The sequence below is a fragment of the Dreissena polymorpha genome, chromosome 16 (genome assembly GCF_020536995.1).
Source record: "Dreissena polymorpha isolate Duluth1 chromosome 16, UMN_Dpol_1.0, whole genome shotgun sequence".
Taxonomy (NCBI): domain Eukaryota; kingdom Metazoa; phylum Mollusca; class Bivalvia; order Myida; family Dreissenidae; genus Dreissena; species Dreissena polymorpha.
Genome location: NC_068370.1, coordinates 12,749,600 through 12,773,147, shown reverse-complemented (window position 1 = coordinate 12,773,147; position 23,548 = coordinate 12,749,600). Strand labels below are relative to the sequence as shown.

General features: G+C 35.5%; 2 protein-coding genes and 1 long non-coding RNA gene across 4 annotated transcripts in view; 2 read left to right on the top strand and 1 right to left on the bottom strand.

The window, feature by feature from the left end:
* Positions 1-23,548, top strand: part of LOC127862517 (uncharacterized) — a 70,846-nt gene that overhangs the window by 41,489 nt on the left and 5,809 nt on the right. The gene's annotated exons all lie outside the window — the stretch shown is intronic.
* LOC127862518 (uncharacterized) lies at positions 3,892-23,140 on the top strand. 2 transcript variants are annotated; one of them, XM_052401679.1, is made up of 11 exons: positions 3,892-3,965; positions 4,455-4,584; positions 4,922-5,137; positions 6,905-7,033; positions 7,461-7,569; positions 8,404-8,585; positions 15,789-16,233; positions 16,523-16,640; positions 17,378-17,550; positions 18,646-18,752; positions 22,600-23,140. In XM_052401679.1, the coding sequence occupies exons 7-11, from the start codon at positions 16,150-16,152 to the stop codon at positions 22,658-22,660; spliced, it is 543 nt and encodes a 180-aa protein (XP_052257639.1). In that variant the 5' UTR covers positions 3,892-3,965; positions 4,455-4,584; positions 4,922-5,137; positions 6,905-7,033; positions 7,461-7,569; positions 8,404-8,585; positions 15,789-16,149; the 3' UTR covers positions 22,661-23,140. The 2 variants fall into 2 exon arrangements, with proteins under 2 accessions (XP_052257639.1, XP_052257638.1); XM_052401678.1 differs by having other exon boundaries at positions 18,646-18,756.
* On the bottom strand, positions 5,696-8,328 carry LOC127862520 (uncharacterized). The gene is made up of 3 exons (XR_008040662.1): positions 7,413-8,328; positions 6,891-7,025; positions 5,696-6,054 (listed from the first exon to the last, which is right to left on the bottom strand). It is a non-coding gene; the product is annotated as an uncharacterized LOC127862520 (long non-coding RNA).

Here is a 23,548-nt window from a genome sequence, read left to right as displayed (position 1 = left end):
CGGCACATAAACATATATCGTCCGCACAAGCACTGGCCTCACATTTAACGTCACCTATAGTGGATCCCATACTGGCTTCTCGTAGACGATCAAGCAGCGGGTTAAGGTAGACCTTGTAAACGTCGTTGATCAGTACTCCTCCCTGTCTGACGCCCTACTGGACACTGAACTTTGACGAGACATGCCATTTCCACTTCACTGCACTAGTAGCACTCGTACTATCGCATTGTCGCAATCGTACTATCGCACTATCGCATTGTCGCCCTCTGGATTTTAATGTGTAACTACGATGGCCCTAACGGTATTCCGTCCATTACCAATCCCCGCACAAGTGATGTGACCGGGACATGAATTGACCCGCGATCCTCGGAATTGTAGCCTGACGCAATTTACGTACACAAGTAAGTGCATATTGATATGTTGGTATAAATCAAAAGCTCAATAAAACGCTGCATTCAAACTTGTCTTGTGAAGCAATATGCTGCATGCAAACGTAATCTCACATGACACGATTTAGTAGTACTTAATGTGACTATGTCAAGGAAGGAGCCTGCGAAAAACGCGAGATATAGATATTGAAGTAAATACTAGAATAAAATAGCTTTTTGGTCAGTACCACAGCCCGTAAGTCATATACCACATACAAATAGTAAAATACAATGCATCATCATCCTCATTATCATAATGAAAATCCCCATCATCATCATTATTATTATCATTATCATATTCACCAACGTCATACCATATCGTCACCGTCATTATTATCACATTCATAATTTACACCAGCATATTCAGCCGCGTTTTTTGTCAGTTCCTTCATATTGGAATCATCGATCAATACCCATTCGCTATGAAATGAAACTGTAATTTATAATTATGTCGGGATATTGAATTATTGCTTAGAAACATGAGATTAATACTATCATATTGTTGATGTATATCGTGTATTATAAGATGATGATAAGAAAGCATATTTGTATATCTTAATATGTGATAAGTGTTTTAACATTTAATAAAATAACGGCATATCACTTAAAATCATCAGTTTCTATCTAGATCTCAAAATATCTCGTTCATATTTAGATCAAAACAGCAAAGTACTACATTCAAACCAAATAGGATTCATTTTTGTGTTATATTTACTCTCTTATATACGAGAGAAATTCTCATTAATTCACTTTTTGTTTAGTATGCTTGCATTGAAATTGGCGTACAAAGTATTTAATTCATATCTCATTTTTGTCGATCTAAAGAAATGTTGCGCTGTGGATTAAAGAATAATTGGGAAATGTGCATTCTTCGAAACGACGCTGGACAATATAGATAAACAGTATGATAAATTATAAAAATCACTCGCGTATTAAGTTTCGTGATTGTTCTATCATAGCACAATCTACTATTAACTGTCTTGTCTTCAAGGTGAATGTAAAAAATATAACATGAATTGATTATGTATTCATGGAATACATTTTAAAAGGCCAAAGTTGAACTTTTTATTGAATTGCCGGTCACAACAGACTTCCATAACAGAACATAGTTTTATTTTGTACATAAATGCTTCTGGGCCATAATACACTGCATATAACAAAACATTACAATATAACGTGATTTACTAGTACCTTTCCCTAAAAATAAATGTGTCTGTATATCAAATCGAGGAAAAATATGCATATTCAATAGAAATAATGTATTTAAAAAGAAGTGGTGTTGCTGTCATGTTTCAATGTTCATTTCGTAATTTCTTTATTTATTATCTATATTTATGCTTATTTGCATTTTTACGGCATTGTTACCAGTTCCTTTTAATTAAACTTTAACCACGTGACTATGACGCATGTTAGCGCACTGTTTTGCATTAATTCATTCCTTTGCGACTATCGCTTAAGTTGTTTTTGATTTCGTAGGGTGTTGTGTTTGCTTCGGACGTAAGAATCAATGAACGTAACATCTTAACATTTTATCCAACGCCAACATGTAAAACTTAAACAATATCTTCTCCTTTTAAAGGGACCTTTTCACGTTTTGGTAAATTGACAAAATATAACAAAATGTTTCAGATTCGCAAAGTGTCATCGCAGTTATGATATTTGTGAGGAAACAGTACTACTGAACATTTACCATGCTCTAAAATATCCATTATAGGCATCTTTTAACGATTTAAAAACCTGAAAATTAAAAAGCGTGGCAACGCGAAACGATTGAATAATATAGGGAGTTCTGTTGTTGTCGTTATATTTTGTGACACTACGAGGATTGCGTATATAAAGTATAAAATACATCACTCATTGTATGAGCACGGATGGCCAAGTGGTCTAAGCGTTACACTTTTACTCCAGGGGTCAGTGGTTCGAGCCATGTTGAGGATTACTTTTTTCTCTCTTTAATATTAATCTTGTTTTTTTACTGGAGCTTTTTAGATTTATTAATATAAAGCATTTATTTTTCTCCAAAGTGAAAACCTTACAGTTATCATAATAACCATCTCCTTAGTCACTTGCTACAAATTAAGGACCTAGTCGTGATCATAATAATCATGTACTTTGTCACTTGCCACAAATTAAAAACCTTGCAGTAATCTTAAGAATCATCTGATGCTAATGAAACTTTACATGAACCCTTTTCATGTTAACAGTGTCATGTATTTGTCAAAAAAGGTTTCAAGTTAAAGCACTAATAACTATTATTGGCACGATACTGTATTACATGTCAAAACCGGCGAGCACTAGACCCCATGGTCGTAAGATAATGCATACTTGATATATTTTTGTCATTCGCAATGATTAGGACACAAACAATTCAGTTATCTTTCATAAAACTTGTAATACAGTTCAATATTCAGTGATTATACCTGTCCTATCAGTTCGATAAAGGAAAACTATGCAATCAATGTTTCAAGTACACTATCAAAAAATAGATATTTTTAATCAAACTGCGTACATTTCGACGGATAGTCAAGAGTGCCGATTAATACAAAATTAAAACGCCACTTTTGGGGTATTTTAAAGGGCCAAAACTAGTTTGTTTTCTGTGTGCATTTGAGTTAAAAATAAGAGAAAACTATTATGAAATAGGTGTAGCGGTTTGTTATTGTGTATACCAGTTTCTTATTCCATAAACGAGAAGGGTTCCAGTTTATCTCGTAAAACACCTCAAGCATCGTTTGACCTCGAAATAGTGCTTATTCATCCTCAACATGCGAACTCGTTTAAAAATAATAATTAATTTAAAGCTTGCGAAACATTTTTCTCGACTACTTGTATTTTGTTTTTAATATTATTTTGACACAAACTGGTCTGTACGGCTTCATTGGACGTTGTTTTCATTCGTATATGTATGTAAGTAGCTTTACTACACATTTAGTAATACACACGATGTGTACAATATGCATTCATTTAACGTTACTAGTAAAAAGTACACCTGTCTCGTGTAAAATTATGTCATTTACATTTGCTATTACTTCACGGCAATGTTAATTCTCTTCACAATTCAGGAACCAAATTTTATGTTAACAAAACTGTTATTTTCATTTATGAACAAATCGGTTGGTATATGATCGTAAATATTCACGTTAAGGTAATTGATAACTAGTTATTTAATCTTAAATTTAATTATGTGTCATGGTGTCCGCAAAAGCTAGTTTGCAAGAAGTTGGGACAGCTGTATCTATTGTAACGCACATTATTTTTGTTTTAAAGATAATACTTGCTCCAGATGATAGTGAAAATGTGTGTTTTATCGTATATATCATAATTATATTGCAAAGACTGCATGTCTTTGAAATGTTATAGAATTTGAAGGATAGCATAATGTCTTATTTACCACAATAAAAGAATGTCCCTTTATGCCATTAGAAAACTCACGCGGTACAATACCCAAAGATAAACACTGATACAAACTGATAGACTCAGACCTAAATGAAACAAATCTCTGCAGGGAGCTTCCTGTACTCATCAAACGCAGTGTCCGTAAGTTTAAGTTCATCTTAAAAATATTAACTGCACAAGTTTGTTTGGAAATATTTAATCGCGGTAACGTTTTGAAAGTTAAAAACCGTTTACTAATTAAAATAATTGTACATGGCTATGCTTTCCATAAATTAACGAAATTGTGTTGTACAACGTTTACTTGTGTTGTTTTTAACAGTACATTTTCAACTGATTCTACATTTCTTTTGGGGTAGACAATCAAAAACTACTAATGAAAATTAGAATTATATCAAATTCTTAAGTTCCTTTTGAACTAATTCACAATTTTAATGGTGTTATATACTGACGTTTTTTTCACAGAATTATTTTGAGTGGCATCGTGTTTGCAGTAGGTCCGAATATTATTAGCCAAGCGACATGTTTTAATAACAATAACACTTGTAAACAATGCATTACATAGGCTACATTTAATAAAATGTATTGGAACACATGCACTTTAACATTCAAGTAACGTAAAGTTATCTTCAGATGTGGAGATTACTGATTTTCACGATTTGTGTCTGGATGGCGAAGGGTCAGGGACCTAGCACCACGCCACCACCCTTCAAATATCCCACCACATGCGCGCCCAGGGGCGCCACCATATTATCACCTTATTGTAAGTATGAGTTTTAAAGTGTGTTGTATTCTAGTGTTACTGTTTATACGGACAGTTATTTATATATTATTTTGATAATGCCGTAACAAGAAAATTTGTGTGACGAATAAGAAGAATAAAAAATTGATCAAGGTCAAAACGTTACTATACCTATTTACATTGTAACTTTCAATTTACGTCGATTAACCGCTTATGCAATAGCTTAATTGAGTGTTAAATTGCGAAGACTTGCGGATTTTTACAGCTGAAAATATGACAGATAAATCAGTGAATGTATGGGCTTATAACATGGAACCGATTTGTTTATGTACTACCACTTCTCGTATTGCTACTTCAGTGCAAAGCCATGGCACCGTATTGCCAGCGGTGCCCACGATTCCCGACACGTACCAAGTGCGAGTGGAAGCGAACATTCTCGAAAATAATAAAACGATCGTTGGAGAGGAATACTACGACAAGGAGAACCACCGCGCCGCAATGAGGATCATCACGAACAACTCGGAGGACTACATGATCTCAGACTACAACAACGATCAGCTGATCTATGACGTCAGTAAGTGTGTGATGTCACTGGCGTTTGGGACGGTACTAGTAAATGTATTTGCATGACAGTGCCTTTAACATAATATGACAATTGGAATTTATTTCATTTTGTCTAAGTGTTTGTTTTTACAATATACACACTTGCTACTTTTTCATATTTAACCATTCATCAGCAAATGAAAGCACGCTTTCCACATATATAGCTCTTTGATTGAACACATATTGCGCATTTAGTTGTTGCTTTTTTAAATATGTGGAAAAAATGAAATATTTGAGTTATTTACGGTTTGTCAATTATTTTTTAGATAAAAAATATATATCAATAAAATAGGCGCTAATATGCATTTAGAACTATAAATGTGTCGCACGTTAAAAGAACAGCTCAGCGGGGACAAGTATCGACGCAAAAGAGAAAAAAAAACACGAGTCGTTCACTGGCAATATGGCGGCAAAAAACGTATCAGTGTAAATAGCACATGGATAGCGACGTTTTTGCAGGCATGTAAATATTTCATGCTATGTCGTCACAGCCATGTTATTATAACAGTAATCAATAGTTGAACACGGTTACACCAGGAAAAGAACAAAAATGCCGTCCTCCCAATTGCATGTACTCCCAGCAATATGCAGAGTTTAAAAAATGTTGATTACGCAATTGAAAAGATGGTCCATATGCACACACAAACAAAAACGAACACAAGTTAGACATAATTCAAACATCACTAAATAGTCTTTCACTGAGATGAGAATATTTGTACAAAAAAAAGAACACAATCAGAAAATCAACAAAACCGTCGATTTCACAATAACGCGCTTGACAAAGTAAACAATAAACAGAAGAAGATCGATTTATAAGTTGAACATGCAACACGAAGTCGCGGATCTCAAATGTCGCAGCACGCTATTTCCGCAGGAAAAAGATGAGCACTGCGAAAGAAAATACTCACTTTATTGAGTCAAAATTACGGCTTAAAAATGCTTCTAGATGGATATAAGTGTGTGTGAAATGTGTACCAGGGAAGTTGAGTGGCTCAAGAGGTTGAAACTCATTTAAGAAAGATCCATTTAAAAAAAACGGAATAATCGAAATTCAGAGAAATTATTGCAAAATTTAGAAACTGGAAGACAAGAACACTATCTTAGAAACAAGATATTTGTTATTTGTTCACACAGAATGACATTGAAGACGAATACTATTTTGTTTTAAAATGTAATTTATATAAAAATTTAAGAATAAAAAGTACCTAACGTTCACCAAAAAAAAGACAACAACAAGAAAGTGAGATAGTTTACACTTATTCAAATGGACCTGAAAATCTGTATTAAAACGTCTTGCACATTTCTGTATTAAAATATATAAACTAATAGCAGATCATATTTCTGAAGAATTCTTTTCTACGCATGCGTATGTATGTTTTGCTTATTGCGTGACTGTATTTGACTATGGCTGTATATGCTTTAGACATGAATAAACTGTCGGTTCTAACGATTCTTAAAAATGTTTTAAACTTCCCCAAATTTTGTGTTGGGGATAAAGACCACAAAAAACAAAGCTTCAGCACAGACTTTTCCCTTTAGTCACGTGACCGCGTCTTCAGATTTCACATACGGGACCTTTTTCATCTTTGCTGCGTACCCGATATAGTGAAATTGATAAAATACATGCATTGTGCTGTTTCTATTTATTGTTTAAGTCGTCTCTGTAAATGAACTTCTTGGGAAGCTTCAGATAACAGTAACTAATGTTTTATTGAAATAATTACCTCTTTTATCTCAGACGGTGACTGCCACGGTTCTGAAGTATGACGACAACCAACTGTTGTTCGGAATGGATATGACCGGCGCTGGTATACCCCATTTCTACAACACGGAACAGGCACTTCATTTCGCCAAGGCCACTGGAATAGTAGATAATGTTATTTACTTCGGCATTTTTTATCGTCATTCAAATACACATGTTAGTAATGTAAAACAAGATCCAGATCATATCATACTATGTTTGAAGTTCCGGTCATCGTAATAATTATACCGTACAATAAGAAATAGCGCAACATGACACCGCAACAACCACACGACGATAACGTAGTACGGCATCACATTACTGAAGCCCAGTGTAACATAAACATATATTTTAATTCAGCACTTTGTCCGTGCACGGTAGCCACTATCTACGAAGCATAGAAAGTACGAGGTTATTTTAAATAACTGCACTAACCAAATATCTAACAGAACTTGAATAATTCCACCACGTGGTAAAATTTCAGAAATCATGTATTGAAACTTACAAAATATGATGTTACGACATTAATTGTGCCTTGAAAAATCTCTTTCAGATGTACATGGGCCGCCAGGTGATCCGAGGCATCCTGTGTGACTGGTGGCGCTCGTGTATGTACTGGGACATTCTGGCCTCCAACTTTACACTCGACTTCTACTTCACAGGTAACTCGCACTCTGCACTGTACTTGTTCATAGTTTCGTGATCGTTAAGCATTAGTTGTGCTAACTTTTTACAGTTTTTTTTTCATAGAATCCTGCTTAAGGGCCAACGATTATATTATGTATTGATGCGCATGTGCATATATCGATAAAGTCCACGTGTCACCTAGATCTTCTGTGTTATATATCTTTGCATCAAGTATGTCGTTTTTTACCTCAGTGTTCATCTGTACATTATTACGTTTCGCCAGTGGTAGCTAGTGATTCCATTGGAGTAAATCTTCGTGTCAATTTATGTTGATACTTTTCGTACATGAACCACGTATTTACGAATATCGACAGCATAATATTCATTTTTTACAATAGCAGATTTCTTCTTTTGTGGTTCGTTTTCAGTGGACATAATTTGCTTTTGGTTTAAATATATCCTGTTAAGTTTTATTGTTACGTTCTAAGGTTGGCATTATCCTATATCATTGGTGTTGGTAGAAACTACCTCTGGACATGTTCATACTTAATAACAATTTTCTAGACTAAACCTAAACATATGCAGAGGTTCTAATTTGAACCTCTTCTTCAGGGTTGTTGCCAATCAATAGTCATAAATTGATCAAGTGCGCAAGAAGTTGTTTTTGAACATCATTTCTTCAAGTAAATATACATTACAAAATACAGCAGCATTTTAAAAAGACTAACGCCACCATCCCATCTCCAACAACAACGGCAGCTTCAATCACACACTCATTTTACTAAAAAAAATAAAATTTCAACATTTTAATTAAAATACAAACACATATAATACGAAGTATACACATGAACGATCTATGTCGATATTAGCTCAGGACAGAAGTTTCACTTGGGTTGCACCTGACAACGAGAACGTGGTACCCATTCGCGCCGAGATTTAAGGGACCCAGTACATCCCCCAGGTGGACGGGTCTAACTCCAAAAACTTCCATCACATATACGAATACTTCGACTTCCGCAACGCAATCTAGGCTCCTGATGACAAGTTTTGGGTAAGCCATGGCCACTATTTTACATGTTAACGCACAGATATTATATCACATATATTGATATGTTGATAACACATTCCTTTACCATCGTTTACCGACAATCGTAGTGTGAACGGGTCGGATAATGGTTTTATCTTTAAAATATCGCCCTTAATACATTAGACACATCTCACCGAAGTAACGTGTAGTATTTAACCTCTGATTGTTTTATTGGGCTCCACAAGGCTCGCTATTTGCAACGAATCAAAATGAATCCGATAGCCATGAAGAATTACGTCGCCTCAATGAATCCGTTCAGTCAGTACAAAAAGAAAAGCATGCTCGTCGAATCGATAAAGACACAAATTCGAATATCCATGAGATATTGAATGATTTTATGAAATCCGTTTCAAGTTAAATAAACGAACTCAAAAGTGAAATGCGGGAACACATACTACAGACCTCAACGCAACTTGCTGAAATAAAAGATATTACTGTGAAACCATTTATTTTCGACAGCACAAAATTTCGTCATTTTTAAAAAAATGACGATTTCGTCAGCACTTAAATTCGCCGATTTCTGATTTTGAATTTTTTTAAAAATGTGTCAGTCAATATCCAAATTGTGTGTAATACATATTCGCGATCAATCGCAGTTGCGAAAAATCGTGGTACGAATGCGGGAACACACTTGAGAATCACTGCAGGAGGTGGGGCCTGTTTGTCACATGCCAATTAAAGGGGCCTTTTCACAGATTTTGGCATGTTTTGAAGTTTGCCATTAAATGCTATATATTGATAAATGTAAACATTAAATTTTAAAAGCTCAAGTAAAAAATCAAAAATTAAATTTAAAAAGGGAAAAGTAGCCCGCAGCAGGGCTCGAACCAGCGACCCCCGGCATCCTGAAGTAAAAACGCATTAGCCAACTGAGCTATTCTGCCAAGCATACATAGAAGTCGTATTTTATACATTATATAAGCAGTCTTCGTAGTTTCACAAAATTAAAAGACAACAACAAAACTCTCCAAATTATTCAATCGTTTCGCGTTGCAACGCTTTATAATTTTTAGGATTTTATATCGTAAAAAGATGCATATAATGGCTCTATTAGACCATGGAAAATGCTTAGTAATACTGTTTCCTCACAAATATCATAACTAAACCGAAAATTTGCGAATCTGAAACAACTTTTTTCAATTTTGTCAATTTAGCAAACCGTGAAAAGATCCCTTTAACTAGTCTTTTGTTATCAAGGGACAGTAAAGGACCCTCTTAATGTATGCCATTCAAACGTTCATTGTTATGATTAGCGGACAAGTGGGATCGAATACTAGTAACCGTTAACGAGTGTTTTTAACAACGAAGCCAATTGCCAATAAGTCTTATTCTATTATTATAATTGCCATACTGATAACAATCGTACCTTTATCGGCACCAATTAGGGAAGGTGTGAACAATATGGGTAATAACTAGTGTTAGGAAATTATTTTGTCACTTTTCAATAAAGTTTCAAGCGTACATTTTTGATAATTTTAAGAAAAGTAATTGGTCTCAAATGTCACTTTTTATCCTGATATCAACATTAAAATTATAAACTCTATGTGTGTGTTTGTTCTTAAAAATTAAACTACCGGTATATAAATCAATAATGTCAATAATTTAAAAATAAATAAATTGATACATATAAAATAGTAATAAGTGTGGTTAAACACAAACAATCAAACAACAAACAGAAATTAAAATATTCTTTATTAATTTGTGATAAATACGCATGTTGATCACACATCGTCATCTTTTCATTTGGTTTATTGTCTTTCATCGGCATTCGCTGCGTGGTGGCTAATATGCAACACCCCTGAAAAACACAATGCACCTAATGGGTAATAAAGTTATAAACAATTAGCGCTAATTCATTACCATTCTACATAAACGAAGTCAACGCATTCGATACAGCTGTACTGCACACGCGTTTTAAAGAAGTGTAACGTGTCAGTTAAGTACCTTGTGTAATCTACATCCCTTTGTGTCAAAACCGGATTAATATTGATTACGAAACAGCAGTGAATGTGTGCATGGATTATGTTGGAATTTAATGCCTCATTTCTACGGTAAAGTTTTAAAATATTGTTCAACTTAGTGTTTGTTTTTGTTCAAACATAGAGCATGATTGTTCGTTAGGATCTTAAATTCGCCGATCGGTCGACTGACGAAATTTATGAAAATTAATGCCTGACGATTAATAATGGTTTCACAGTATATGTGGTTTAAAAAATCAACACACTCTGTGCTGTAGTGACATGAAAAATAAGTTGAAAGATGTTACTTTAAATTCACAATCTGTTAAAACGCAAATGAGCAACCTGAACGAGGGACTTCTAAAACGATGGCAATCCTTCTCTGAATCAATGAAAACCCAGATGTCTAATATTTTAACGCAACAAAAAGAAACTAAAATATCGCTAAATAAATTGATGGAAACTCCTACTAGATCGTATGATTTATCAAATGATCGTACAACGTTTCCCGCGACGCAATCATTTGATGTAGAAATAACGTCGCCCGCTTTGCAAACTTCGAAAAACACGTCGGAACTGACCGGAAGCGGAAACGCACATACTAATGACTTCGTACATAAACCCAGACTTGAACAAAATAGAACGTTATTAATCGGAGACTCAATGCTTAAAGGTATAAGTAAGCGTGGCCTTCAGAGCAATGTGGACGTACGTACACTTCCCGGTAAGAAATCGAGTGACATTTACACTCGTCTTTTGACTGACGATATATCAAAATACACAAAAATAGTAATTTATGTCGGAGGCAATGATGCAGCTTCCGGAACATCACGCAGTGTGTATGAAACGCTTCGCTCAACATTTGAGGCTCTACATCACCAGCTCACTGTATATTTATGCACTCTCTGTCCGCGAACGAACACGGACACGGACATCGGGCCGGTAAATGAAGAAATTCAGAAATTCAGCATGGAAACGGGTGCTGTTCTCATTGATTGCTACCATTCGTTCATTTACGCTGATAAAACCACAATTCTTCCGTTTTACTTCAAAGACGGTATACACCTGTGTCCAAAAGGCTCGAGTAGACTGGTTTCGACAATCAACACGGTAACTCCAATTGTGAAGTCCAAACATACGTCGCCGCTGCACGTTACTCTCGGCCACCATGGACAGGAGCGACATATGGCATTAGAGACCGTTTCCAGAACAATGGTCGCCAGTTTGGTAATAGAAACTTTCAGCTACGTGGATGATGGTCACCGTGCAGACGTTGCGGTTTAGCAAACCACTCGACAGAAGATTGCCGAAATCACAGATTATGGTAGGAAAACACTGACGGACATATCCACTCTGACTTATTTACTCATGAAAACCCATTTCTTAAACTTAACAATATATGTACTGAATGCAACAAAATAATTTGTGACTATAATAATCAACCTGACACTATTTTTGTTTCTAAAAATACATGTACGTTGTATTGTAATTGCAATGATTCATACCAGTATCTAAATGTTAGCAAAAACGTAGATTCATCGAAAATGCCTCCTCTCAAAACGAATAATAATTTCAAAGAACAAATTGTTGATTCATAAAAACGTTTTTACTTTCAGCAAACAAGGTATTCATGTAGCAAGTTTGAATATTCAACACATTCTTCCAAAATTAGATGAACTCAAACTTATAATGGGAGAGCGAGGGTCAATTGATATATTTGGTTTGAGTGAAACGCTTTTAACAGTTTCAATTAATGATACAGATCTATAAATTAACGACTTCGTTTTTGAACGTAAAGACAGGTCAAAAAAGGCTGGTGGAGGACTCATTATATATCTCAAAAAGAACATAAGCTATGTCCGTCGCTTTGATCTAGAATCCTCGGACATTGAGACTATTTGGATACAGGTAGCTATCGAAAATAATAAATCCCATCTTCTATGCTTTATCTACCGTGCCTTAAACAGTCCCCAAGTCTTGGATGGATTCATTTGAGAAACAAATGGAATTTGCAAAATCTTCTAATATGAATTGGTCAGCTATTGGTGATTTTAACATTGAATTTTCTTCACCTAATAAATTTAATAATACAAAATGGGCAAAAGCTGTACTTGATTTCGGACTTACACAACTGATTCAATATCCAACCAGAGTAACAAAAACGTCATCAAAAATAATTGATCATGTATACACAACACCAATATCTTGCGTATCAGAAGTTAACGTTCCAGTAATAGACCTGAGTGACCACTATCCAATCACGTGTACACTCCTTTGTAAACTTAAAAGTACGTCTATATCTATCTGAACATGGACTGATAACTTATAGATCGTTTAAACATTTTGATGAAACACTGTTTCTACAAGATCTAGGTCAATATGATATGAATAATATAGAAACTACCAATGATCCGAATTTGGCCCTAACGACTTTATACAATATATTAAATACAGTATTATCCCACCATGCGCCAATTAAGAGTAAGCGGGTTAAGCGCTTACATCAGCCTGGATGGTATTCTGATGAAATAAAACAGGCAAGATTAAAAAGGGATACATGCATGCTTGCAACAATTTCGATCAGTATAAAATATGGAGAAACAAATGCAATTCCATAATTAAGAAAAATAAGAGAGCGTTTTTCAATAATGCTGTTAAAGAGAAGAAAGATATAAAACACTTGTGGCGATCTATCAAAAGCATCAGAATCTGACATGTATGCTGATGATGTAACAATCCACTGTAAAGGGAATAATATAACTATGATAAATTGCACTCTTCAAGACGACTTACTAAGGTCACAAAATTGGTGTATGATAAATAATATGGCAGTCAACCCAGATAAAACTACTTGCATGACTATAGGATCACGCCCAAAACTTAAACATTCAGAAGATCTAAATTTGTTTGTAAATAACTCAAAAATAAAACATGTTGCAACCCAAAAACTTCTAGGTATCCATATTGATAAACATTTAAATTGGAAGGCCCATGTTGATATAACTTGTTCAAATCTTGTTTCGAAATTATCACTGTTCAGGCGTATACAATATTTTCTAACACCTGAGATGAAAATTATGTTCTATTATGCGTATGTAACACCAATTATTGAATATGGATGTGTCACATGGCAAAATGCAAATACTAGAGACATAAACAGAATATCAAAACTGCAAAGAAGGTTTTAAAGAGTAATATTACGTAATGACTTAAATATAAATGATTATGATTTATCACAAAAACTACAATGGCTTTCTTTTGAAAACAGATGTAAATATTTCACATGTATAATTATTTACAAATCTCTTCATAATTTAACGCCCACATATATTGACGACTTGATAAAACTGGTGAAAAACAATAATTACAATTTAAGATCGATATCAAACAATGATTTGACGCATAAAACACCTCACTCAAACCTTTTAAAAAAAGTCGTTCAGATACTCTGGTATGGAAATATGGAACCACATACCGGTTTGTATTCGCCAATCTCTCGCTCTCACCACTTTCAAACATAGGCTTAAGAAATATTTCCTCTTTGATGCGAAAAATGAATCTCACACGTAGTAACATTTTCTGTTTTCCTCTTATTTATAAGTCAAATACTCCTACATAAGTGTCGTAATGATTGCTGTAGATTTAATTTCTGCAAACAAATATACATATTGCTTTTTCAAACTATTTATATAGCAAGGAGGTGCAGGCTATTCTTCATAACAGTTGTGTAATTTCATATCCTATTGTGAACAACAATGATCATGAATATTGTTTTCTGTAATTATAATATTTGTGTATATCAGCCACTTCTATCAATCGTAAACTATTTCAAGAATAATGTTTTCCACGTTTTTAAACTCTGACTTTATATAATAATGTACGTGGCTGTTTTTGTAAACTTTATGTTATTGTTATTGGTCGTGTTAATTAAGATATGGTAATTGTATAAGTGTGTGTGTGTGTGTGTGTGTGTGTGTGTGTGTGTGTGTGTGTGTGTGTGTGTGTGTGTGTGTGTGTGTGTATAGGTGTTTGCGTGCGCGCGTGTGTGTGTGCGTGCGTGCGTTAGAGTGAGTGCATATGGGAAAATGTAATCAACAATAAATACATTTATATTCTTGAATAATTTCTGTTAATAAATATTTGTTTCTTGAGACCATTTCAATATTGGAAGAGAAATAAATAAGACAAGAAAAGTCATATAATATACTTGCTTTTTATTACACTTCTATTACACTGTTACAGTACTCTTATGTCCGTCAGTCTACATGTTTGCATTATGATGTAGAAATGCATTATACATACCATAGTTGTTTGAAGGCCTCATTGAAAATAAGATTGCCATTGTTAAACTGTTTGCATGACTTTGTATCAATGTGTTGTCTTAATGAGTTACCTTCGGAAAATAAAGAGATTATTATTATTATTATTATTATTATTATTATAATCGGAATGCATTACACGCGTTTTTATTCTACAGACTCCACACGGCATGTGTGAACACAATACCCGTATGCCCAGTATTATCACATACATTACACACAAGGTCGTGGTATGCACATAACAGACATATAACATGTTGCAAAAACACAACTATTCCGAGTTTGCAGCCGCATCATAGCGTGGAGTGCATATAACACCCACATTCTATTACACCATTTGTCCGTGATAGAAGCCGCTTAACGGGTGTAAATTACTCCTTAATGGGTTTTTGCAGCCGCCTCTCGGTGTGATTGACAAATGCAACCATATCGCACATATCATTACACCCTTATACCTTATTTGCAGCCGCAACATGTCGTGATATGGACATGACACGTGTATTCGATGTTTTATTACACCCCTATACCGTGTTTACAGCCCCACATGGCGTGGTGGGCACATGACGCCGGTATTCGATGTTGTATTACACCCATTTAACGCGTGTGCAGCCCCACATGGCGTGGTGGGCACATGACGCCGGTATTCGATGTTTTATTACACCCATTTAACGTGTTTGTAGCAACCACACGGCGTGGTGGCACATAGCAGCCATGTTGCCTTTTTCACAGTATACCATGTTTGCTGCCGTCTTATGGCGTGTAGTGCACATGACACCATTTTTTTTCTGTTTCCTTGCACCCATATACAGTGTTTGCAACTGCAATACGTCGTTGTGGGCACATTGCAGACATATTGCCTGTTTCATGGCACCCTTATACCATGTTTACAGCCGCCTCAAGGCGTGGTGTGCTCTGGCCGTAAAGACCCGCCGCCTGTGCCGCAGCTGACTTCGCAGTATTCGTACCGCTTGGAGATCGTCGAAAACGTCAATGCAGCGGTCTCCCATGCGGATGTAAGTAAGATCGTCGGGGTAACACTCTTTTTTTATGAAATTAAAAGGAAAATAGTAAAAACTATGAGAACTTATTGCAGATCATTGCATTCATAAACAGCCTTCTATGTTGATGTAAGTAGGTCCGACAGAGAACCGCATTCGTAATCGAGCCCATTTTATTGTTTAAGTACTACTGAAGTTTACAAATACTTATTCTCAGTTTAAGTTTGACTCCAGTTTTGTCGACAACCCTTATATGCCTATTAAAACAGTTGAACATCCGTGTCATGTGAACATACCAGAACCTGGCGTCTTACCGGACCAAACTCTGCCAGAGCAGGTATGAATGTTAAGATCTCCTGACGGACACCATTTCCATCACACCCTTTATTTTGATATGAACAATACAGCGATGTCACGCAATAGAACATTTGTACAATAATGTAAATACAGTTATTAAGATATATGCCGGAAAGGTTTATTCGGTTTAGATCGATGACAAGTCATGGGACGATCATACGACGAGCAACGTTAAACTCACTAACAAAATATTTGAGTATCTTGAATAACAAAAACAGTATCCGAGATTAGTTAAGCTATGCAAAGTATTTACAAACCTCGCTTTGCAGATCTATTACGACTTCTCATACCAGCTGGTCAGGTTCGACTATCGGCGCCGGAGAAGCACTGGACACACGACCAACCTCGTCACCGAGATACACACCGAGATACATGACTATAGAACTGGTAAGATCGACTTATGTACACCGTGTTTAGCACTTAAAAAGCCTGACAATTGATTGAGGGGTCTTTTTAAAAATTCGTATTAATCAAACCACGAAGCCTATACAACGTGACTTTTTAAGATCTTTGTTGGGAGAATTAAGCGCGACTCAGTTAACATTTTTAATGATGTCTTTGTTAATATTTCATCATTTTTAATGGGAGAAAGTGGAAAGCCCGCTCAATCGTGAGAGTTCTCTATGCGTATCATGATATTTTTAAACAAATAAGTATTTTTTCAGTAAAGTGCAACCGCGCGTTTGTAATATGAGGTCCCAACACTGATCCGACATTTTTTAAAACCGTTCAAACGCGCGGTTGCACTTTACTGACAAAATACTAATTTGTTTAAACAGATCATGATAATTAACTATTACGAATGAGCAGGCTCTTCACTCAATCCCATTACAAATTGTGAAATTTTTTAAAAGAGATCCTTGAAAATGTTGACTGGGTCTCGCTTTATTCTCCCAACACAGATCCGAAAAAGTCACGTGGTATAGGCACCGTGATCAAACGATATTTTTCTTATTTGAATCGGCCTGTTTATTTAGCCAATCGCGATCATTCGCACTTCAAAATTTATATATCTGATGATGGTAAAATTGCTTTTACTAGTAAGTCCTCGTAATGGTTTTATCAAATGCTTAACTGTAGTTCACGTTTTTATAATTAAATGATAATACAACACTCCGTTTCAGGTATCGCCTACACTATGGACAAGACTCGGGTCAACTGCTCCGTGAGACCCATCCAGAACGCCAGTTTTTTCACCTCCGTCACCCAGAAGCCCGACGCGCAGGTCTACATCCACATGAAGGCCGCATCCCAGCTCCTCTACCTCGATAACAAGACGTATTCGTATGAGGGACAGGTATATAGCAAATATTTAAAGTATTAAAAGTTTGTAAATTACAAATTTTTTGTAATCTATTTAGCAAAACACGTTTCCATATATTATTACATAGAAATCAATGAGATTGAGTGTTGAAACATTTCACATTTCTTAACACCATATTTTGATTACGTATTTCTATTCGATCAGATTTCAAAGAAACCTAAACACATTTAAACATATTTGTCATTCTTGTTTCATGAACAAGTGGCCAAAACAACGGATCAATCTTACTCCCAGAGATTTGAATATGATGCGCAAAATATTTTTCTTTTTCAGCGCGGTTAAATCGTTCGCCACTGTTAAGTCGGTTGAATTGTTCAATTATTATTTCGTGCTAGACGTTAGCTTAGCAATCACTGAAGTGCGAGTTCGTTATTTTACACTGAAGTTGAAGATTATTTTATTCACTTTACGGTCTATATAAGTTTTGCTTTGTTTAATTGTATTCATGCTGTTTCAAAGGGGGTAGTAGTACAAGGTCGCCGTGGCGTAGTGGATATGGTATCCGCCTAGAGATCGGGAGGTCACGTGTTCTTTAGATCTCCCCCATAGACACCAATAACTGGTTCTAGTCCCAGGACACGGACTCGAAAGCGTTTCAAATAAGCCTTAGGCTTTTTATGCAATCGAGCTTAAATAAATAGGTTTAAACTAAAGGGGGTAGTAACGTGACAAACAAGATGGCGACGCAAAGGCCGAACAATTTTTCGCCGTTTTATTTATTAACAATCAATAAATTGTTAAAATGCTGTTAACTTTCCAGCCATATCGTCACGAAAGTGATTAGAGTTTATATCGTATTAATATCGCTCTGTATCTAGACTTAATCCGCTGCGAAATTTCTTAGCGGGTCACAAAATTACAGCTACCGCTAGAAAATTTGCAGCGAGTAAATCGAGATAAAATGCGAATATTAATTTGCTGATAGCGCTGGAAGATGTGCGGCATTTAAACAATTTATGCAAGTAATATAGTGTAGAAAACGGCGAAAAATATCTGTCTCGGCATGAACGTCGCCGTCTTGTTTGTCACGTGATTACCTCCTCTGTATTTCCGTTTTTTGTGTTTCAGCGCACTGTACGAGGAATGCTTTGTGACGTGTATATCTCCAAGCGGACGGACTTCACGCTTCCCAACATCTCCATAAATTTTACGTCTACCTTCGAATTCTACTTCTGGTTTGTAAGTTATAACAAACGGCTATAGACATTGTCAAGGAAGTTATAGTACTGCACCAAGGAAGTTATAGTACGCTGGTGCAGTTTAGACAGTACGCAAATATTTTATATTTGAACAGAACAGTCTGTTTTGGAAGTTAACCCTTTCTCGAAGACTAAGTATCCACTTATTCGGTGAGTTTGATTTTGAATATAAGCTGGAAAGATGGGTGAGCGAGGTTGCATACGTTTTCTCTATGTTTCCTCTGGTGCTATTTTGACAAAACGTCAGTACGGTGTGGTCGACTTGAGTTTTGGGCAAAGAAGTTACAATGTATAAGCAAAACATACATTGTTTGTGATTTATTCTTGTAGTCGCTTCATGTACTTGATTCCGATAGTAATGTAACATTAGTGATCCGTACAAAATCTAGTTTTGCTTACTGTCGGTGTATTTAAGTTGAGATGACCTTTTGAAGTGTTTCACCTTAGATATAATGTCTAGTTGAAAACATCTATCCGCGCTGATTTGGCGACGCTTTAGCCCTTCACCACTATCAGGCAGAAAATGCCGTACATGAACTTGGTTTATTTTTATCGCATTTTTACCATGCTATGATGAACTAATCGTAATCTGGTATTTGGAGAATATCTGCAAAAGACTAAATTAATGAAGTTGTGCGATTTAATGGCTAAGATTTGCGAAATGACATTATAACATAATACTTATAATAATACTTATTAGAAGTAGTATTATTAGTATAAGTATTAGTATTTTATCATATGCAGTTAAGGATAGCTTTAAGACATAAGTCCTGTCCAGCAAGAAGATAAGTTAAAGCTACTTTTGAATCGCTTTGGCGAATTAATATAATATAATATTAAGTTTCCGCATAATTTGCAGTATTTCCGATGCGTATTTCTAAATGTTATTTATGTGAAAATTTAAGTCAGAACAAGATGTTTGTGATTTTCAAAAATAGGGTACATTACAAAGCAAATTTTATTACACAAGTAAAATACTCTTGTGTCGTAAATAACATTGGTTCAGTTTTTGTGTGGGGATTAAAATCGACACTCGAGATCAGCTGTATAAGGTATAGTACATCATAAGGGCGTAACAAAAAACTGAAAATACTAATACATGTATTGGCAGTAGCATTTAAGTAAATCGTGAAAATTACGGTTCTAATACTGAGCCTTTAGGAATACCGACAATGACTATTAATAGCTGAGACTAAGAGGCGCCAACACATACATTTGGGGTACGGTGTGACTAGTAGCTTTGTATATATTGTAGTATTTGTCCATTATTATGCCATTTTGCTTGAGATTGAACAAAAGTCTTTGAAGCCAGAACTCGGTCAAAAGCCTTTGCTATATCACTGAATATTATACATTTAAGTTTCTAAGCACCAATAGAACGATCTATTTGATAAAATATATTTATAAGTTTATAGCCCGTTGAGTGCCGTCTCAGAAATCCTGATTGCAAAAATGATTCTTTTCAATTGCTTATACTTACAAGAACTTCAATTGTGCGCAATACCATGGCTCTACAAGCGTTTATATACAATTTGATTCAGTGACAAACAGACGAAAAGAAATACGGGGCGGGAAACAACAACAGTATTAACTCACGTCAAAAGCACTATATGGTAAAGATAGTCTTGCTTCCAGATTTAAAAAGTCTTGCTTCCTGATTTGGATAGTCTTGCTTCTTGATTTTAATAGTCTTTCTTCCTGATTTGGAAGTCTTGCTTAATGATTTTGATAGAATTGCTTCCTGATTTGGATATTCTTGCTTCGTGATTTGGATAGTCTTGCTTCGTGATTTGCATAGTCTTGCTTCCTGATTTGAATAGTCTTGCTTCTTGATTTGGATAGTCTTGCTTCCAGATTTCGATAGTCTTGCTTCCTGATTTGGACAGTCCTGCTTCTTGATTTGGATAGGCTTTCTTCCTGATTTGGATAGTCTTGCTTCTTGGTTGGGATATTCTTGCTTCCTAATTTGGATAGTCTTGCTCCTTGATTTGGATGGTCTTGCTTCCTGATTTGGATGGTCTTGCTTCCTGATTTGGATAGTCTTGCTTCTTGATTGGGATAGTCTTGCTTCCTGATTTGGATAGTCTTGCTTCTTGATTTGGATAGTCTTGCTTCCTGATTTGGATAGTCTTGATTCCTGATTTGGATAGTCTTGCTTCCTGATTTGGATAGTCTTGATTCCTGATTTGGATAGTCTTGATTCCTGATTTGGATAGTCTTGCTTCCTGATTTGGATAGTCTTGCTTCCTGATTTGGATAGTCTTGCTTCTTGATTTGGATAGTCTTGTTACCTGATTTGGATAGTCTTGTTACCTGATTTGGATAGTCTTGTTCCTGATTTGGATAGTCTTGCTTCCTGATTTGGATAGTCTTGCTTCCTGATTTGGATAGTCTTGCTTCTTGATTTGGATAGTCTTGCTTCTTGATTTGGATAGTCTTGCTTCTTGATTTGGATAGTCTTGCTTCCTGATTTGGATAGTCTTGCTTCCTGATTTGGATAGTCTTGCTTCTTGATTTGGATAGTCTTGTTCCTGATTTGGATAGTCTTGCTTCCTGATTTGGATAGTCTTGCTTCTTGATTTGGATAGTCTTGCTTCCTGATTTGGATAGTCTTGCTTCCTGATTTGGATAGTCTTGCTTCCTGATTTGGATAGTCTTGCTTCCTGATTTGGATAGTCTTGTTCCTGATTTGGATAGTCTTGTTCCTGATTTGGATAGTCTTGCTTCTTGATTTGGATAGCCTTGCTTCCTGATTTGGATAGTCTTGCTTCTTGATTTGGATAGTCTTGCTTCCTGATTTGGATAGTCTTGCTTCTTGATTTGGATAGTCTTGCTTCCTGATTTGGATAGTCTTGTTCCTGATTTGGATAGTCTTGTTCCTGATTTGGATAGTCTTGCTTCCTGATTTGGATAGTCTTGCTTCCTGATTTGGATAGTCTTGCTTCCTGATTTGGATAGTCCTGCTTCCAGATTTGGATAGTCTTGCTTCCTGATTTGGATAGTCTTGCTTCCTGATTTCGATAGTCTTGCTTCTTGATTTGGATAGCCTTGCTTCCAGATTTGGATAGTCTTGCTTCCAGATTTGGATAGCTTTGCTTCCAAATTTGGATAGTCTCGCTTCCAGATTTGGATAGTCTTGCTTCTTGATTTGGAAAGTCTTGCTTCCTGATTTTGTTAGTCTTGCTTCTTGATTGGGTAAGTCTTGCTTCCTGATTTGGATAGTCTTGCTTCAAATTTGGATATTCTTGCCTCTTAATTTGGAAAGTCTTGCTTTCTGATTTGGATAGTCTTGCTTCCTGATTCCGATAGCCTTGTTCCCTTATTTGGATAGTATTGCATCCTGATTCGGATAGACTTGCTTCCTGATTTGGATAGTCTTGCTTCCTGATTTCGATAGTCTTGCTTCCTGATTTGGATAGCCTTGTTCCCTGATTTGGATAGTCCTACAGCCGTATTTGAATTGTCCTTTTCCCTGATTTTATAGCCTTGCTTCCTGATTTGGATATTCTCGTTATCTGATTTTTGATAGTATTGCTTTATGATGAAGATAGTGTTGTTCTTTGATTTGAATAGACGTGCTTCTTCATTTGGAAAAAAATATCATGAGTCTGATAGTCATGCGCGCTGATTTGGATAAACACAAGAAGATCCAAAAAACCGAAATAGACCGTTATTAAAATCCAGCATTCTGAATCAAGTACAGGAATGTTTCAATGAAAATCAAGGGTTTCAGGATCTTTATGTATTTGATGCCAAATTCATGAATCCTTCTTATCAAATTATTACATATTTAACAGCCTCATTGTGTTTTTCCTAACTCCAGGATTCAACGATCAACCAGATCAGACCCGTACAGCTGGTCATTACGACTCCCGACATCGTGAGTTAGAGCACATATTTGTAATTTAACATACTTTCCAGACGTTGCCACGAACAGCTCAAACTCGTTAAATACTGGAGCGAATTGCAAGTTTAAATATCCACTCATTGACATTATACAGCGACTTGCAAATCAATTGTTTATTCAAAGATATTCACCAGCCATTTGTAAGTTTTTTTTAATGTCAATTCATAGATATTTACCTGCGCATTGCATGTTTAAATGTCCATTCATTTATATTCACAAACGGATTGCAAGTTTTTATTTTTTCCTTAATTAGTATACACAAAGTGAACCTTCAGCTGTATCAGCAGAAGAAAACCCTTTTTACACGATATATGATTACCTTTTATTATGGAATGGACCTAATTGGCGAACAACTCAAAATCAAACGTTCTAATTATAATACCGAAAGTCACAATACCAAAAAAATCTGGAAACGTATTGATTTGTTTAATTATTTGTAGTTCGATAAGAAATGATATCATTGTGCTATGATTACATGCAAATGCAGAAAGGTTTCCATATTATATGGACCGCGTCGTGAAAAAAAAACATTATATATCCGTATGCTTGAGAAGTATTGCAGACCGTTAAGTGCCACAATATATTAGGCATATTAGAAAACATTACTTGCAAAAGCCTTCCTTTTGGTGGATTAAATATGATATACAATTACTGCCTTGACAACATTTATAACGAATTGTGAAGACTTGTCTTTGTTGTGACACTTTTTTTAATTTTGAAATGTACCACCATTTGTATCGTATTGATATGAATTTTTTAACACAAAAATTTGACCTTACACTTGTCGGAAGGTAACTTCCAGGCTATTTATTATGCTTAGTTTTCTAAAAAAAAATTCGACAAAACAAGGACGTGATATTCACGG

Excerpts from the sequence above, each read along its gene's own strand:
- LOC127862518 (XM_052401678.1), top strand. The coding sequence starts at position 16,150 with ATGCCTATTAAAACAGTTGAACATCCGTGTCATGTGAACATACCAGAA. Across the intron at positions 16,641-17,377 it reads GATACATGACTATAGAACTG|GTATCGCCTACACTATGGAC; the intron begins GTAAGATCGACT and ends ACTCCGTTTCAG. Across the intron at positions 17,551-18,645 it reads CGTATTCGTATGAGGGACAG|CGCACTGTACGAGGAATGCT; the intron begins GTATATAGCAAA and ends TTTGTGTTTCAG.